The sequence below is a fragment of the Loxodonta africana genome, chromosome 14 (genome assembly GCF_030014295.1).
Source record: "Loxodonta africana isolate mLoxAfr1 chromosome 14, mLoxAfr1.hap2, whole genome shotgun sequence".
In the NCBI taxonomy this organism is placed as follows: Eukaryota; Metazoa; Chordata; class Mammalia; order Proboscidea; family Elephantidae; genus Loxodonta; species Loxodonta africana.
The window spans coordinates 48677470-48697576 of record NC_087355.1 but is presented as its reverse complement, the minus strand read 5'-3'; the positions used below and the strand labels follow the sequence as shown (position 1 = coordinate 48697576).

The 20107-nt window shown below is 40.4% G+C and overlaps 1 protein-coding gene across 1 annotated transcript in view; it reads right to left on the bottom strand.

Annotated features, from left to right (window-relative positions):
• The window catches only part of MATN2 (matrilin 2), a 162664-nt gene that overhangs the window by 60669 nt on the left and 81888 nt on the right, over positions 1-20107 (bottom strand). Inside the window, exon 5 of the mRNA XM_023545902.2 lies at positions 18564-18686. Coding sequence (XP_023401670.1) covers positions 18564-18686 — 123 coding nt within the window. The remainder of the gene's footprint in view (positions 1-18563; positions 18687-20107) is intronic.

Genomic DNA, 20107 nt, shown 5'->3' with positions numbered 1-20107 from the left:
TTCTGGTTCACTAGGTCTGGAGCAGGGCTCCAGAAGTTGCATTTCTAGCAAGTTCCCAGGTGATGCTGATGCTCCTGGTCCTGGTGTCACACTTTAAGAGCCAATGCCCTATTGATTACACCAGCCTGCGCCATACATTTACTTTACCCACCTGACCTCATCTAAGTATGCAATCCTCTAGGTCTTATCTGTGAGTTAGCAATCCCTTAGGTACTAACTGTCCTGGCACAGATAAAGTCTACCCCTGAGAGAACTTGCAAATGCAACTGTGGAACTATAGCTAATGACTTCTGAGGAAGACTGAAGAACCAAGACATGGACTTCGGTGACCAACTGTCCCAGTTTGCCTCGGTCCGAAGGGGTTCTCAGGATGCTGAACTTTCAGTGCTAAAACCAGCAAAATCCTGGGCAAACAGGAATGAGTTGGTCACCCTAGAAGGACCTGGGGAACGGAAGCGCAAGTATACCTCCTGGACATCAATCATTCAAGATTATATATAAAAAAAAAATACAAGTGAGAGAATGAATGTAAAAGAGTCTTAAGTAGGAAAGTGTTTTAAAAATACGAGTTAGTATCAACACAGCAGTCAGAGAGAACCCGTTAAAAATCTGAAATCAGATCATAACACTCTTTGTTCAAAACCCTGGTACAGCTCCGAATTGTTGTTAGTTACCATCAAGTCGGTTTTGACCCACAGTGACCCTATGTACAACAGAACGAAACACTGCCCACTCTTGCACCATCCTCACAATCGTTGCTATGTTTGAGCCCAATGCTGCAGCCACTGTGTCAATCCATCTTGTTGAGAGTCTCCCTCTTTTTTGCTGACCCTCTGCTTTACTGAGTATGATGCCCTTCTCCAGGGACTGATCCCTCATGACAACATGTCCAAAGTATGTAAGATGCAGTCTCTCCATCCTTGCTTTTAAGGAGCATTCTGGTTGTATGTCTTCCGAGATAGATTTGTTCGTTCTTCTGGCAGCCCATGGTATATTCAATATTCTTCACCAACACCATAATTCAAAGGTATCAATTCTTCTTTGGCTTTCCTTATTCATTGTCCAGCTTTCTCATACATATGAGGCAATTGAAAATACCATGGCTTGGGTCAGGCGGACCTTAGTCCTCAAAGTGACATTTTTGCTTTTTAACACTTTAAACAGGTCTTTTGCAGCACACTTGCCTAATGCAATACATAGTTTGATTTCTTGAGCTGCTTCCATGGGTATGGATTGTGGATCCAAGTAAAATCTGGCCCGACTGTTACCTCTCTGGATCTCAATGCCTACTACTGTTACCCTCTCACTCAATTCTAGGCACATGGCCTCCTGGCTGTTCCTCAACATGCCAGGCAGCACAGTTGCTGCCTCAAGGCCTTTGCCCTGGTGCTGTGTACCCTCTGACTTGAAGGTCTCCTCCCTCCCTCATCTCCTTCAAGTCGTTGAGACCATCCCCCCTCTATTTTTTCCTACTACACATACACTTGAAGCACTTTCTGAGGAAGATTAAAGACTACAGTCTTCAGTATGGATTACCTCTCAACATAAAGAAAACAAAAATCCTTACAACTGGACCAATAAGCAACATCATGATAAATGGAGAAAATAGGTTGTCAAGAATTTCATTTTACATGGATCCACAATCAATGTCCATGGAAGCAGCACTCAAGAAATCAAACAACGTATTAAGCAAATCTGCTGCAAAAGACCTCTTTAAAATGTTAAAAAGCAAGGATGTCACTTTGAGGACTAAGGTGCTCCTGACCCAAGCCATAGTCAATCACCTCACATGCATGCAAAAGCTGGACAGTGAAAAAGGAAGGCTGAAGAAGAATTGATGCCTTTGAATGATGGTGTCTGCAAAGAATACTGAATATACCATGGACTGCCAGAAGAATGAACAGATCTGTCTTGGAAGAAGAATGCTCCTCAGAAGGGAGGATGGTGAGACTTCACTTTGCTTACTTTGGACATGTTATCAGGAGGGACAAATCTCTGAAGAAGGACATCATGTTTGGTAAAGTAGAGCATCAGTGAAAAAGAGGAAGACCCTCAACAAGATGGATCGACACAATGGCTGCAACAATGAGCTCAAACACAGCAACGACTGTGAAGATGGTACAGGATGGGGCAATGTTTCATTATGTTGTACATGGGGTCGCTATGGGTCGGAGCTGACTCGATGGCACCTAACAACAGTAATTACACTCTTATGTTGCTCCAAAAGAGCATAAGCTCCACGGCGGCAGAGATTTCTGCCTATTTTATTTATAGTACGCCCAATGTCTAGAACAGTATTTGGCAGTTAGTAGGTTCTCAGCAAATATTTGTTGAATGAAGAAATGGTTATTAATGTTACAGAGTGTTTTGTGAGCATTTAGATGAGGAAACAGTGCCCATCAAAAGCCACAAAGAGGTCACTAAGAACGGAAGAGAATTCTCATCCCTTCCTTGAGGTTTCCTCCACCAGGTTGCCTAAAAAATTCCCTCCAGGAGGCTCTCAGTTGAGTAAAGCAGTCCTCGGGTTATGAACGAGATATAGTCCTGAGTGTGTTTGTAAGTCAAATTTGTAGGTAAGTCAGAACAGGTGCATATGTTCTTATTTGGCCTTACTTTTAGTGCAAGAAAGGCTCAAAGCCTTTTCAATGACTTAAAAGCTGTATGTGTAGCAAGTGAAGGTGACTGCAATGAAGAATTTGTTGTAGGCAGGGATTGGTTCAGTGGGTTCTAAGTGAAGGCAAATGTACGTAACATTAAAGAGCAAGTATGAGTTGTCTCTAAGTCAGAAGTTCGTAACCCGGGGACTACCTGTAGTCAGCACGATCTGGGTACTGATATTCAGCCACTTATAAACCCAACCAATCACTGTTTCATCTAGCACACATTTCTCCATCTGGTCCTTGGGGCTCTCATTAGCAAAATGGTCCAATGTCTACTGAACTCTACATAAAGTTCCTACCACATTTTCCATGCCAGGATAGTCTACTAACTGAGATTAAATTATTTTGATATGACTCATCCTTAGTGATCAAGGAATATGAGAGAAGCTCAATATGTTCTGTTGGCCTCTAAGCACAAGGAAGTAGGTTTCAGCTCAGTTTAAGGAATCACTTTCTATGACCAAGGGCTGTACAAAGTGGAATTGACTGCCATGGAATGTAGTGAGTTTCCTGTCAGTGGGGGTATTCAAGGACAGGCTGAAGGTTGGTAAGGTGGGGACACTGTAGTATGGGTGGCTGGGCCAAAACTAGGCTGAACCTTAAGGCCACTTCCAACCTGAAAGTCTTTAATTCATGCAGACAGGCCCACGACACAAGTAAGCGGCATATTATCGGCTGTAGGAAGATAGTGGGCTCAGCAGACTAGCTAGATCCGAGCCAGGAAGCCTGATGGCCAATACAGTATTTTTTAGCTCTTCGACTGCTAATTATGTATAAAATTATTTCTTTTTCCTGTGTTTCACTTCTAATGCAAGCACCAAATATTCTTTCAGTGCCTTGTTGTTGTGTGCTGTCGAGTCAATTCTGACTCATAGTGATACTGTAAGACACAGTAGAACTGCCCCACTGGGTTTCCTAGGCTATAATCTTCACAGGAGCAGATCACCAGGTCTTTTTTCCCGAAGAGCAGCTGGTGGGTTCGAAACCACTAACCTTTCAGTTAGTAGCCAAGCGCTTAACCGTTGCACCACCAGAGATCCTTTTCAATGTCTAACTATGTGCAAAAGCATTCTATTTAAAAAATACAGATGAAAATGTCAACAAGTTATCAGGGAAGTCTGGAAAATAATGAGCATAATGATCTCAAAGTCAGTAAATGACTTTTAAAAAACCAAAAACCAAACCCATTGTTGTCAAGTCAATTCCGACTCATAGTGATCCTATAGGACAGAGTAGAACTGCTCCATAGGGTTTCCAAGGAGTGGCTGGTGTATTTGAGCTTCTGACCTTTTGGTTAGCAGCCAAGCTCTTAACCAGTGGGCCACCAATAGCCACATGCAAAAGTCAGTGTCCACAATTGACTTCACTCATCATTACAGCTATCAGAAAGGTTAGCTCAAGCATTATACTTGACACCCAGTCTCTTTGATACCGAAGACACAAATCCCTACACAATGGACTGAAGTCCTCCATTTATCTTTCTATTGAAAAGTCGCTGAATATTTAAGAGTGTCCTCATGCCCAGTTCAGCAGTAATGGTTTCAAATTAGATCTCAAAAAGTCTGTGAGTTGATGTTGCTTTCCAACCTTCTTCCTCTAAAAAATATTCAGATGAATTGGTAGCTTAGGGTAAGGAATTATAAAAGGTAATGCTTTTGTGAACACTCCCTCTATATTTTAAACTATGTTATTTGTTCAGGAACATAAAACTCAATTATGTACATTCTGATTTAACCATAAATTAATTATGTTTGGAGAATCCATCAGCCATGCCGCAGGAGAAAGATGTGGCAGTCTGTTCCCATAAAAATTACAGCCTTGGAAACCCTATGGGGCAGTTCTACTCTGTCCTGTAGGGTGGCTATGAGTCGGAATCAACTCCGTGGCAATGGGTTTGGTTTGGTTTTTGGATATTACATTGATTAGTCTACCATTTTTTAGACAATAATTATACACTTACTAATTGGATTGGCTTTCAAATAAAGGATGACTGAAATTTAAGAAAATTGGGTATCTTTTTTTTTTTTTTTGCAAGTTTATGAGAAGCCGGAAAACATTCCCCAAATTCCTCAGCATTACAGCAGCAGCAAGGCTGGTGTGACTGAACCTAATGGGATGCCCCATTAATTACTAACAGGATGCCTGCCTTGATTCTGAGCTACTACCTTCATCCTGTGTTTCTGCCCTTATAACTGGTCCCTATTTCTCAGTCCTTGATCTTATCCCCGTCACAGACCTGGAGCACTCCCAAGTGTCTCGGTTCTTTCAACCAGGCTTTTGCCTTCTTTCCTCAACTTTCCAAGTACTCTGGGTGTCTCCTTTCTCTTTCCAGCCCCCTTTCAAAGTCTGGCTCTCTGCCCTTCCTCCAAGCATGGTGGGAAGGGGGCCCTTGTTCAAGGGGACACATCTCTCTGATGCTGACTCCTCAGCTTTCCCAGAACTGTTCTCTGAGTGGTAGGACAGGGCCCAGAGACAGATGAACTCCTGGGCTCCGTGCCTAGTTGGTGAGACCTCCCAGCTGGGTCCAACCCTCCCCTGACTCCCAGCCAAACCTCCTCTTTCAGTCTCCCTATGCTGCATATCTAGTTCCAGAGTCTAAGTCCAGGGCTCAGACCTCTTTGCCTGCACCATTCTGGGACTTTTAATTCTCCATGCCCCCGAGGAATTCCGGGGTAGGAGACATGTTGAGCCACAGTACGGGGGTTCTGGTGTAGATCTGGGAACTGGGCTAGGGGTGGGGGTGGAAATCAAGTGACCCCAGCCAGGGAAAGAGTCCTTTAGAGGCAGGAAAGAGAATGGTCCTGGTACATGTTTTACTGTCAGCTTCATCCTGGTGAGACAACAGCCCCAACTGGTTTAGTCCAACTGATCTCCCCCTTCCTGTAGCTCCTGCGGTTGGTTTGTCTGTATCATGCTGCGGGCCCTTGGTAGTATAATGCTTTGTATTGTGGCCAGGCTGCTTGGTGTGGGTCCAGCTTTTGTCTCTGACCAGCTTTCAGTATGAAGGCTGGGGCCAAGTCCTGAATTTTTTATGCACCTTTAAACTTAGCCCAGGAATATGCTCAATGGAGTCCCTCAGTAGTGCAAGGTTAACACACTCCGCTGATAGGTTGGAGGTTCAAGTCCATCCAGAGGCACCTTGGAAGAAAGACCTGGTGATCTACCTCCGAAAATCAGCCATTGAAAACCCTATGGAGCACAGTTCTACACTGATACACATGAGGGGAAATCCACTTGATGGCAACTGGTATATGTGCAATAAATACTTAACTAATTTAAAGCTTTTGCAAGAACTCAGCACCAGGCAATTTGCTAAGTGGTGTATATGAACTATCTCATTTAGTTCTTGAGATGATGCTGTGAAGTAGGCAGTATTATCAACCCTTATTACAATGAAGGAAACAGGTTTAAATAACTTGCCCAAGATCATTCAGCTAATGCAGAAGAGCTGGATTTGAACTGGGCAGCTCCTTAGCGGCACATGGCCTCTGCCTTTGATGTGGAATACTTACTTGTCAGCCAAGCAACCATACCTTCCCAGGCCTTACCATAACTCAGGCTGCTACTTTGTAATTCAGAATATTCAGAAGGGAAGGAAGATAAGAAATATAGCAGTTCATTCATTCATTCACTTATTTGTTCAATAACCAAATTATCAAGCATCAACTGTATGCCAGGTATGTGCTGGGCATGGAGATCTAAAATATCCTGGTCTGGCCCATATCTTTGCACATATCTTTCCTCCTCCTGGAACCCCCCCATATCAACCTTCTTTGCCTGGTGAATGATGGCTCAGCTTTCAAGACTCAGACAAGGTATCTTCTCCTCCAAAAAGGACCTTGCCTTATTCATTTCTGTTGGCCTGTGGTAAGGGATCCATAAGTGTACATTTTTGACTTGACGTGTCCCCTTTTCCATGAATTAAGTCATATTTTCTCATTGATGTATGTTTCAGAGATACTTATCCTAAATTCCTCTTAAACTTCACTCTTTAAAAATGCTGGGCCTCATTAAACAAGGTCCTCATCTACCTACATCAGGGACCTGAAGATTGGTGGCTCCACCCATGCCATCTAGCCACCCATGACAGGGGTCCAAGAATAAGTGTGGCCTTCCAGACCTTACAGCCAACAGCATTGGGTGCCCATAGTACGGTTGCAAAACTCACCCACCGATGCATTCTAGAGAACAGGGACATGGTTTCCTCTCAGACACTCAGGGGCAGCTATCAGCCCCCTGCCTTGCTCGGTGTTTGACCCCCTACTGCAGCCAGATACCTGTGTGTACACCAATCACCCCTGCCCATTTAGGGCTGTAGGTGAGAGCCTGCACCACACACTTGGTGACTGACTACCTGGACACCTGAGCTAAATCCATACAAGAAAAGTAAACAGACTCCTGGGCTCACATACCTAGTGACAGATTTAACCACCTGATGACAGGACATGAGAACTTCATAGGCACCAGTAATCAAATTAGCTCACACAAGCAGACTATCTGGGCATATCAAAACAAAACAAGAAACTAGGACACAGTAGCAAACGTAAATAAATACAATAACTTATTGATGGTTGGAAGACAATGGTCAATATCAAATCACATAATGAGGCAGACCATGATGGCTTCCAAAAGCTCCCAAAACAAAGAATCAGGAAATCTTCCAGAGGAAGATAATTTCTTAGACTTACCACAGGAAGAATACAAAAGATTAATATACAGAACTCTTCAAGAGATCAGGAAGAAGATCAGGCAAAATGCAGAACAAGCCAAGGAACACACACACAAAGCAATAAAAGAACTTAAGAAGATTATAGAAGAGCATAATGACACATTTAACAAGCTGCAAGAATCCATAGAGAGACAGCAAACAGAAATCCAGAAGATTAACAATAAAATTGCAGAATTAGATAACTCAACAGAAAGTCACGGGAGCAGAATTGAGGTAGTGAAAGTCAGAATTAGTGAAATTGAAGATAAAGACACTTGATACCAATTTATTTGAGGAAAATCAGATAAAAGAATTAAAAAAAAAGAAGAAACCCTAAGAATTATGTGGGGCTCTATGAAGAGGAATAAACTATGAGTGATTGGAGTACCAGAAAGGGGGGGGATAACAGAAAATACAGCAAGAATTGTTGAAGATTCGTTGGCAGAAAACTTCCCTGATATCATGAAAGATGAGAAGATATCTATCCAAGATGCTCAGCAAACCCCACACAAGATAGACCCCAAAAGAAAGTCGTCAAGACATATTATAATCAAACTTGCCAAAACCAAAGATAAAGAGAGAATTTTAAGAGTGGCCAGGGATAAACAAAAAGTCATCTACAAAGGAGAGTCAATAAGACTAAACTCTGACTACTCAGCAGAAACCATGCAGGCAAGAAGGCAATGGGATGACATATATAAAGCACTGAACGGAAAAACTTGCCAGCCAAGAATTATATATGAAGCAAAACTGTCTCTCAAATATGATGGTGAAATTAGGGGATTTCCAGATAAATAAAAGTTTAGGGAATTTGTAAAAAACCAAACCAAAGTTACAAGAAATACTAAAGGGAGTCCTCCGGTTAGAAAATCAATAACATCATATGACAACCCAAGACTAGAACACAAGATAGAGCAATCAGACATCAACCCAGATAGAGAAGTCACAAAAATAAATCAAAGCTAAAACTCTGAAAATAGGGAAACAGAGATGTCAATATGTAAAAGATGACAACATTAAAACATAATAGGATAAAAAGATGTAGTGATGGATCTTTCATCTGGAGAGGAAGTCAAGGCGATACACAGAAATAAAAGATTAGTTTAAACTTAGAAAAATAGGGGTAAATATTAAGGTAACCACAAAGGAAACTAACAATCCTCCACATCAAAATAAAAAACAAGAAAAGCATATAAAGACTCAGCAAGTACAAAATCAACAAAAATGACAAAGATGAAAAGAAAATACATAAAGAAAAATGACTCAGCACAGAAAATTAAGTGGAAAAAAGAAACCGTCAACAACACACAAAAAAAGACATCAAAATGACAGCACTGAACTCATACTTATCAGTAATTCCACTGAATGCAAATGGAATAAATGCACCAATAAAGAGACAGAGAATGGCAGAAATGATTAAAAAAAAAAAAAAAAACCACAGTCCATCTATATGCTGCCTACAAGAGACACACCTTAAAGCCACAAATAAACTAAAATTCAAAGGATGGAAAAATATATCAAGCAAACAACAATCAAAAAAGAGCAGGAGTGGCAATATTAATCTCTGACAAAATAGACTTTAAAGTAAAATCCACCACAAAGATAAGGAAAGACACTGTATAATGATTAAAGGGTTAATACACCAGGAGAACACAAACCATAATAAATATTTATGCACCCAACGACAGGGTTCCAGGATATATAAAAAAAACTCTAACAGCATTGAAAAGAGATATTGACAGCGCCACAATAATAGCAGGAGACTTCAACACGCCACTTGTGGTGACGGACAGAACATCCAGAAAGAAGCTCAATAAAGAAATGGAAGATCTAAATGCCACAATCAACCAGCTTGACCTCACAGATACATGCAGAACACTCCACCCAACAGCAGCAAAGTATACTTTCTTTTCCAATGCTCATGGAACATTCTCCAGAATAGACCACATATTAGGCCATAAAACAAGCCTTAACAGAATCCAAAGCATCAAAATATTACAAAGCATCTCTTCTGACCATAAAGTCATAAAAGTGGAAATCAATAACAGAAAAAGCAATGAAAAAAAAATCAGACACATGGAAACTAACACCACCTTGCTCAAAAACTACTGGGTTATAGAAGAAATTAAGGACAGAATAAAGAAATTTACAGAATCAAATGAGAATGAAAACACATCCTACCGGGAGCTTTGAGACATGGTGAAAGCTGGGCTTAGAGGTCAACTTATAGCAATAAATGCACACATCCTAAAAGAGGAAAGGGCCAAAACCAAAACTCAACCCTACAACTTGAACATATAGAATGAGAGCAGCAAAAGAAGCCTTCAGGCAACAGAAGAAAGCAAATAATAAAAATTAGAGCAGAATCACATGAAATAGAGAATAGAAAAACAATTGAAAGAGTTAACAAGACCAAAAGCTGGTTCTTGGAAATGATCAACATAAACCATTGGCCAAACTGACAAAAAAAAAACAGGAGAGGAAGCAAATAACACGAATAAGAGATGAGATGGGTGATATCACAACAGTCCAAAATAAAATTAAAAGAATCATAACAGAATACTTTGAAAAACTGTACTCTAACAAACTTGGCAAAAAACAAGGCTCCAGGAATTGATGGGATATCAACTGAGATGTTTCAACAAAGAGATGCAGTGCTGGAAGTGCTCACTCGTGCATGCCAAGAAATATGGAAGCTTCCTGGCCAACTGCCTGGAAGAGATCCATATTTACAAGAAAGGTGATCCAACTGAACATGAAAATTATCAAACGATATCATTAATTTCACATACAAGCAAAATTTTGCTGAAGGTCATTCAAAAGCGTATGCAGCAGTATATCGACAGGGAACTTTCAGAAATTCAGGCCGGTTTCAGAAGAGGACGTGGAACCACGGATATCATTGTTGATGTCAGATGGATCCTGGCTGAAAGCAGAGAATACCAGAAGGATGTTTACCTGTGTTTTATTGACGATGCACAGGCATTTGTGGATCATAACAAATTATGGGTAACATTGAGAAGAATGGGAATTCCAGAACACTTAATTGTGCTCATGAGGAACATGTACATAGATCAAGAGGCAGTTGTTTGACAGAACAAGGAGATACTGAGTGGTTTAAAGTCAGGAAACATGTGCAGCAGGGTTGTATCATTTCACCATACCTATCCAATCTGTACGCTGAGCAAATAATCAGAGAAGCTGGACTATATGAAGAAGAACGGGGCATCAGGATTGGAGGAAGACTCATTAACAACCTGCGTTATGCAAATGACACAACCCTGCTTGCTGAAGGTGAAGAGGACTTGAAGCACTTGCTGATAAAGATCAAAGACCACAGCCTTCAGTATGGATTACACCTCAACATAAAGAAAACAAAAGTCCTCACAACTGGACCAATAAACAACATCATGACAAACGGAGAAAAGATCAAAGTTGTCAAGGATTTCATTTTACTTGGATCCACAATCAACACCCATGAAAGCAGCAGTCAAGAAATCAAGAGACACATTGCATTGGACAAATCTGCTGCAAAGGACCTCTTTAAAGTGTTGAAAAGCAAAGATGTTGTGTTGAAGACTAAGGTTCACCTGACCCAAGCCATGGTATTTTCAATCACATCATATGCATGTGAAACCTGGGCAATGAATAAGGAAGACTGAAGAAGAATTGATGCCTTTGAATTGTGGTGCTGACAAAGAATACTGAATATACCATGGATTGCCAAAAGAACAAACAAATTTGTCTTGGAAGAAGTACAAGCAGAATGCTCCTTAGAAGCAAGGATGGCGAGACTGCGTCTTACATAATTTGGACATGTTGCCAGGAGGGATCAGTCCCTGGAGAAGGACATCACACTTGGTAAAGAACAGGGTCAGCAGAAAAGAGGAAGACCCTCAATGAGATGAACTGACACAGTGGCTGCAAGGATGGGCTCAAGCATGACAACGATTGTAAGGATGGTGCAGGACCGGGCAGTATATCGTTCTATTGTGCGTCGGGTCACTGTGAGTCAGAACCAACGGCACCTAACAACAACAACAAGAACAAATTTGAAGACCTAGAGGAAATGAACAAATTTCTAAAAATACACTACCTGTCTTAGTCATCTAGTGCTGCTATAACAGAGATACAACAAGTGGATGGCTTGTTTATTCTCTCACAGTCCAGTAGGCTAGATGTCCAGATTCAGGGTGCTGGCACCAGGGGAAGGCTTTCTCTGTCGGCTCGGAGGAAGGTGCTTGCGATGCATGGTGTTCCTTTGGTTTGGGAGCATCTCAGCACAGGGGACCTCAGGTCAAAAGGACACGCTCTGATCTTGGCTCTGCTTTCTTGTTGGTATGAGGTCCCCCCTCTCTGCTAGCTTCCCTTTCTTTTTATCTCTTGAGAGATAAAATATGGTGCAAGCCACACCCCAGGGAAACTCCCTTTACATTGGATCAGGGATGTGACCTGGTAAGGGTGTTACAATCCCACCCTAATACTCTTTAACATAAAATTACAATCACAAAATGGAGGACAACAACAGGATACTGGGAATCATGGCCTAACCAAGTTGATGCACACATTTTTTGGGGGGACATAATTCAATCCATGACACTACCTACCTAAACTAACACAAACAGAGGTAGAACAACTAAATAAACCTATAACAAAAATAGAGATTGAAAAGGTAATTAAAAAACTCCCCCCCCAAAAAAGCCCTGGACTGACAGCTTCACTGGAGAATTCTACCAACTTTCAGAGAAGAGTTAACACTACTACTACTAAAAGTATTTCAGAGCATAGAAAAGGAGGGAATACTCCTGAACTCATTCTATGAAGTCAACATAGCCCCCATACCAAAACCAGGTAAGGACACCACAAAAAAAGAAAATTGCAGACCTATATCCCTCATGAACATAGACAAAAAAATCCTCAACAGAATTCTAGCCAATGGAATTCAACAACATATCAAAAAAATAATTCACCATGACCAAGTGAGATTCATACCACATATGCAGGGATGGCTCAACATTAGAAAAACAATTAATGTAATCCATCATATAAATAAAATAAAAGATAAGAAACACATGATCTTATCAATTGATGCAGAAAAGGCATTTGACAAAGTCTAACACCCATTCATAATAAAAACTCTCAGCAAAGTAGGAATAGACAGGAAATTTCTCAACATAATAAAGGGCATTTATACAAACCGACAGCCAACATCACCCTAAATGGAGAGCGCCTGAAAACATTCCCACTGAGACCGGTAACCAGACAAGGATGCCATTTATCACCACTCTTATTCAAAATTTTGCTAGAGGTCCTAGTCAGAGCAATTAGGCTAGAAAAAGAAATAAAGGGCATTCAAATTGGTAAGGAAAAAGTAAAAGTATCTCTATTTGCAGATGATATGATCTTGTACACAGAAAACCCTAAAGAATCCACAAGAAAACTACTAGAAATAATAGAAGAGTTCAGCAGAGTATGATATAAGACAAACATACAAAAATCAGTTTGATTCCTCTACACCAACACAGAGAACTTCAAAGAGGAAATCACCAATCAATACCATTTACAATAGCCCCCAAGAAGATAAGATATTAGAAATAAATCTAACCAGAGACGTAAAAGAGCTACACAAAGAAAACTATAAGACTCTACTGCAAGAAACCAGAAGAGACCTGCGTAAGTGGAAAACATCTTGCTCACAGATAGGAAGACTCAACATTGTGGAAATGTCTATTCTACCCAAAGTGATCTATAGATACAATGTAATCGCCATCCAAATTCCAACAACATTTTTTAAGGAGATGGGGAAACAAATCACCAACTTCATATGGAAAGGGAAGAGTCCATGAATAAGTAAAGCATTGCCAAAGAAGAAGAACAAACTGGGAGGCCTCACACTACCTGATTTTAGAACCTATTATACCACCACAATAGTCAAAACAGCCTGATACTGGTACAAATAGACCAATGGAACAGAACTGAGAATCCAGATGGAAAACTATCCACCTATGAGCAGCTCATATTTGACAAAGACCCAAAGTCTGTCAAATGAGGAAAAGACAGTCTCTTTAACAAATGGTGCTGGAATAACTGGATATCCAGCTGCAAAAAAATTAAACAAGACTCATACCTGACTCCACACACAAAAACTAACTCAAAATGGATCAAAGACCTAAATATAAAACCTAAAACAATACCGATCATGGAAGAAAACATAGTGACAAGGCTGGGGGCCCTAATACATGGCATAAACAGAATATAAACCATAACTAATGATGCACAAACACCAGAAGAGAAACCAGATAACTGGGTGCTCCTAAAAATCAAACACTCAGGCTCATCCAAAGACTTCACCAAAACAGTAAAAAGACAAATTACAGACTGGAAAAAAATTTTGGGCTATGACAAATTTGATCAGGGTCTAATCTCTAAAATCTACAAGATACTGCAAAACCTCGACAACAAAAAGACAACCCAATTTAAAAATGGGCAAAGGATATGAACAGGCATTTCACCAAAGAAGACATTCAGGTGGCTAAGAGATACATGAGGAAATGCTCATGATCATTAGCCATTAGAGAAATGCAGATCAAAACTACAATGAGATAGCATCTCACCCCAACAAGGCTGGCACTAATCCAAAAAACACAAAATAATAAATGTCAGAGAGGTTATGGAGGCTGGAAAACTTATATACTTCTGGTGGGAATGTAAAATGGTCCAACCACTTTGGATATCGATTTGGCACTTCCTCCCTTAAAAAGCCAGAAATAGAAGTACCATATGATCTAGCAATCCCACTTCTTGGAATACATCCTAGAGAAACAAGAGCCCTGACATGAATAGATATATGCACACCCATGTTCACTGCAGCACTGTTTACAACAGCAAAAAGATGGAAATAACCAAGGTGCCCATCAACAGATGAATGGATAAATAAATTATGGTATATTCACACAATGGAATACTATGCAACAATAAAGAACAATGATGAATCCTTGAAGCATTTCATAACATGGATGAATCTGATGAATCCTTGAAGCATCTCATAACATGTATGAATCTGGAAGGCATTATGCTGAGTGAAATTAGTCAATCTCAAAAGGACAAATATTGTATGAGACCACTATTATAAGAACTCAAGAAAAGGCTTAAACACAGAAGAAAATATTCTTTGATGGTTATGAGGGTGGGGAGGGAGGGAGAGGGGTATTCATTAACTAGATAGTAGACAAGAATTATCTCAGGTGAAGGGAAGGACAACACACAATACAGGATAAGTCAGGACAACTGGACTAAACCAAAAGCTAGGACGTTCCCTGAATACAACCATGCATTTCGAGGGACAAAGTAGCAGGGGCGGGGGTCTGGGAATCGTGGTTTTGGGGACATCTAGGCCAACTGGCATAACAAAATTTATCAAGAAAATGTTCTGTATTCCACTTTGGTGAGTGGCGTCTGGGGTCTTAAAAGCTAGCAAGTGGCCATCTAAGATGCATCAATTGGTCCCAACCCACCTGGAGCAAAGGAAAATAAAGAACACCAAAGTCACAAGGAAAATATGAGCCCAAGAGACAGAAAGGGCCACATAAACCAGAGACTCTATCAGCCTGAGGCCAGAAGAACTTGATGGTGCCTGGCTACCACCAATGACTGCCTTGACAGGGAACACAACAGAGAGTCCCTGATGGAGCAGGACAAAATTGGGGTGCAGGTCTCAAATCCACATAAAAAGACCAGACTTAATGGTCTGACTGAGACTGGAGGGATCCCAGAAAACATGGCCCCCGGACACTGTGTTAGCCCAAAACTAAAACCATTCCCAAAGCCAACTCTTCAGACAAAGATTAGACTGGGCTATAAGACTTTGTTTACTGGGATAAGACATAAAATGATACTTGTGAGGTGTGTGCCTCTTAGCTTGAGGCTAAACGGGCAGCTCCTGTCCAGAGGTGAGATGAGAAGGAAGAGGGCAACAGGAGCTGGTTGAATGGACACGGGAAATCCAGGGTGGAAAGTAGGAGTGTGCAGTCACATTATAGGGAGAGCAACTAGGGTCACATAACAATGTGTGTATAAATTGTTGCATGAGAAAATAACTTAAACTGTAAACTTCCACTTAAAAGACAATAAAAAGGGAAAGAATTTATTTTAAAGCTAATGTACTATTTTAACAATAAATAAAAAGCAAGTTAAAAAAGAAAAAAAATGTTGGGCCTTAATACTTTAGAAACAAACTTCCTTCAAGTAAACTTTAATAATCTATATACAATCCCTTAAGTGCTCTGACCTTTACATTAAAAGAATGCTTTGGAATACTTCTGCAAAACTAGTGATCACCTATCCATCTGCAAAAAAATGAAACAAGACCCATACCTCACACCATGCACAAAAACTAGCTCAAAATGGATCAAAGACCTAATATAAAATCTAAAATGATAAAGATCATGGAAGAAAAAATAGAGACAACGCTAGGTGCCCTAATACATGGCATAAACTTATACAAAACATTACTACCAATGCACAGACACCAGAAGAGAAACTAGGTAACTGGGAGCTCCTAAAAATCAAACACCTATACTCATCCAAAGACTTCACCAGAAGATTGAAAAGATTGCCTACAGACTGGGAAAAAGTTTTTAGCTATGACATTTCTGATCAGTGCCTGATCTCTAAAATCTACATGATTCTGCAAAAACCCAACTAAAAAAGACAATCCAATTAAAAAATGGGCAAAGAATATGAACAGACACTTCACTGAAGAAGATGTTCAGGTAGCTAACAGATACCTGAGGAAATGCTCATAATCATTAGCCATTAGAGAAATGCAAATCAAAACTACAATGACGTTCCAGCTCACTACAACATGGCTGGCATTCATCCAAAAAACACAAAATAATAAATATTGGAGAGGTTGTGGAGAGACTGGAACACTTATACACTGCTGGTGGGAATGTAAAATGTTACAACCACTTTGGAAATCGATTTGGCACTTCCTTAAAAAGGTAGAAATAGAACTACCATACCATCCAGCAATCCTACTCCTTGGAATATATCCTAGAGAAATGAGAGCCCTTACACGAACAGATATATGCACACCCATGTTCACTGCAGCACTGTTTACAATAGCAAACAGATGGAAGCATCCAAGGTGCCCATCAACTGATAAATAGATAAATAAATTATGGTATATTCACAAAATGGAATACTATACATCGATAAAGAACAGTGACGAATCTGTGAAACATTTCATAACATGGAGGAATCTGGAAGGCATTATGCTGAGGGAAATTAAGTCAGTTGCAAAAGGACAAATATTGTATGAGACCACTATTATTAAAAAAAAAATTTTTTTTTTATAAGAACTCGAGAAATAGTTTAAACAGAAAAGAAAATATTCTTTGATGGTTACGAGAGGGGGGAGGGAGGGAGGGAGAGCGATATTCACTAATTAGATAGTACACAAAACAAAAAAACCAAACACAGTGCCGTCGAGTAGATTTAGGTGAAGTGAAAGACGTCACACAATACAGGAGAGGTCAGCACAACTGGACTAAACCAAAAGCAAAGAAGTTTCCTGAATAAACTGAATGTTTTGAAGGCCAGTGTAGCAGGGGCGGGGGTTTGGGGACCATGGTTTCAGGGGAAATCTAGGTCAATTGGCATAATAAAATCTATTAAGAAAACATTCTGCATCCCACTTTGGAGAGTGGCGTCTGGGGTCTTAAACACTTCCAAGTGGCCATCTAAAATGCATCAATTGGTCTCAACCCACCTGGAGCATGAGGGAATGAAGAACAGCAAAGATACAAGGTAATTATGAGCCCAAGAGACAGAAAAGGCCATGTAAATCAGAGACTACATCATCCTGAGACCAGAAGAACTAGATGGTACCCAGCTACAACCAATGACTTCCCTGACAGGGAACACAACAGAGAACCCCTGAGAGAGCAGGAGAGTAGTGGGATGCAGACCGCAAATTCCCATAAAAAGACCAGACTTCATGGTCTGACTGAGACTGGAAGGACCCCAGTGGTCATGGCCCCCAGACCTTCTGTTGGCCCAGGACAGGAACCATTCCCAAAGCCAACTCTTCAGACAGGGATTGAACTGGACTATGTGACAGAAAATGATACTGGTGAGGAGTGAGCTTCTTGGATCAAATAGACACATGAAACTTTGTGGGCAGCTTCTGTCTGGAGGGGAGAGGGGATCAGAAGCTGGCCAAATGGACACAAAAGTAGAGAGTGGAGAGAGGGAATGTACTGTCTCATTAGGGCGACAGCAACTAGGAGTATATAGCAAGGTGTACATAAGTTTTTGTATGAGTGACTGACTTGATTTGTAAACTTTCACTTAAAGCTCAATAAAAATTAAAAAAAAACTAGTGATCACCTTTACTTTATAAATTTTTATTTGCTGATATTGGGAGCTCAAATTTATTTTGACGTTTAGGCATATAGTTAAAATCTAATAGAACTAAACAGTTCAATCAAAAGAAGAGCAGTTATCTGCAAACCCCCCTTCACCTACTCCACCCCACCCAGAAGCAATCACATTCAACTCTTCTCAGCTCAGTGATTTTCTTGTGCCTGTGTGGAGTCGGAGCTGAAGCCCGCAAGTGACAAAGCTTCCATGAAAATATTTCTTAAACCCTGTTAATGCTGATCACCACAGCTGGCTGAGTCAACATGAAGTAAGGTGGTCTGGTTGCCAGCACACTCAGTAGATTCTGGAAGAGCACCCTACCTATGGTCTCCAGATACAATACACCTTTGTCAACTTCTTTAAAGGGTGACTTTGAGATATAGCGGAACTGTAGACGTTGTCCAGTTAAGAGGGGCCTTACAAAGGTGGAATAGGGGTAGAAGGTACTAGACCTTTACCACATAATCTTATGGTAATCTACACTTAGTCCTTGGGTGGTGTAAATGGTTAATCTATTGGCTACTACCTGAGAGGTTGGAAGTTTGAATCTACCCAGAGGTGCCTCAGAGGAAAGGTCTGGCGATCTACTTCCAAAAGATCACAGTCATGAAAAACCCTGTGGAGCACAGTTCTACTCTGACACACATGGGGCCACCATGAGTCAGATGGACTTGATGGCGATGGGTTTTAATCTACACTTGGGAGATTTCCATAGCCACAGTCCCCATATTATAGCATCAAAAAAAAATTTTTTTTTTGGTATCACTTACTCGTGCATGTTTTTTCATCTGAGTTAAGAGCAAATCCTTCACGGCACCGGCAAATGTAGGAGTTATCAGCATTTACACACTCGTGTTCGCATCCGTGGTTTTCCGAGGCACAATAGTCCACAGCTGTAGAGAGTAAGACACATTCGGAGTTGAATTAGAACTGTAAATAGATGTAAAGAGGATGACAGAGTGGAAGCATACATGTAACAAATATAAATATGGATTCATATTGTTGAGCAATGACAAGTATGGATAAATAAACAGGGATATAAATAGGAATAAAAAGCCTCTTCTTGCAAAGAAAAAAAAAAAAAAATCAGGAGTCCAGAAATAAAAATAATTGTTGTGTTAGGATTGTGGGTGATTTTTTTTTCCTTTAAAAAATGTTTGCCTCTATAATGTTTTAGGATATTTTACTAACAAAAATTTTTTAATAATAATAACAAGGAAATGGAATCTGCAAAATTAACACATGTACAATAAAAAAAAACTGCGCATGGAGGAAATAATGACACACTTATATAGTCATGAAAGGATTCAAAGGAACAAGCTAAAGACCCTTAAAAGGCAATGATCTGTGTTGTGTTTATACCTTTGCTCCCAGATTTGTTAAATTTTCGTCTAAAGTACCATTTTTGTAACTTCACTTCCCTACAGTGTTCTAATAGCACCTAATGTTGTTGGTTTAATAACCAAACCATTATTGTGGGAACGGAGTGTTCATGTTGTCTCAGGGTCTTAATGGACTCTTACTTCATCAAGGGACATTAGCCAGTTGCTGGAGTTTAGTTACAACATATATACTGAACTAGTAGCAAATCCTCCTAAATGTTAATTTCTCACCTGTCAAAAACTAATCAATCATTAAAAAAATTAGTGGTGACACTGATGGCATTAGGATCAAAGTACCAAGCCCTGGCACATGCCCTAGTCTAAGTATCCCAGGAACTGGCCATGCTGTGGTCCATACTGGCTTTTATGAGTAGACAGCACTCCTTACCTCAACCTCTTCACACCGTCATCTTGAAAATCTCTCCTGACTGGCCATCTTGAAAATCTCCCAATCCCTGATTTGGATGTTTGCCTCTGTATACTTTATACCTTCAATCAGCCAGGCCTACCTCTGGCCACCTTCTTCTTAGTATCTCCTCCAAAAAGCGAAGCTGCTAATTTGATTTCAAAGTTTCTGGACATAGGCAGTGCCACAATGATGCACAGGCAGTTCACTGTACCTAAAAGGCAAAAACCCAAACTCCTCTCTCTTGAACTTTCTCTTTCTCATCATGCTGTGTAATCTCTGAGCCCAGCCATCTCTGTCCCTTAGAGGAAACCTGAATATGCTGACCCCAAAATTTAGACTGAAAAGAGGTTAGAGGTTTTGCTTAGTCCTCAAGTCTAAGCCCCATACTCAAAATTAGTCTTCTTCCAGAATGCTCAAGAATTGAGTATTCAATGTTAGATCAGGTGTTTAAAAAGTGGTATAGAAGAAGCTCTTTTAACTGACCTCTACTTAACCAACTCCTGACCAATCAATGTTTTTCATT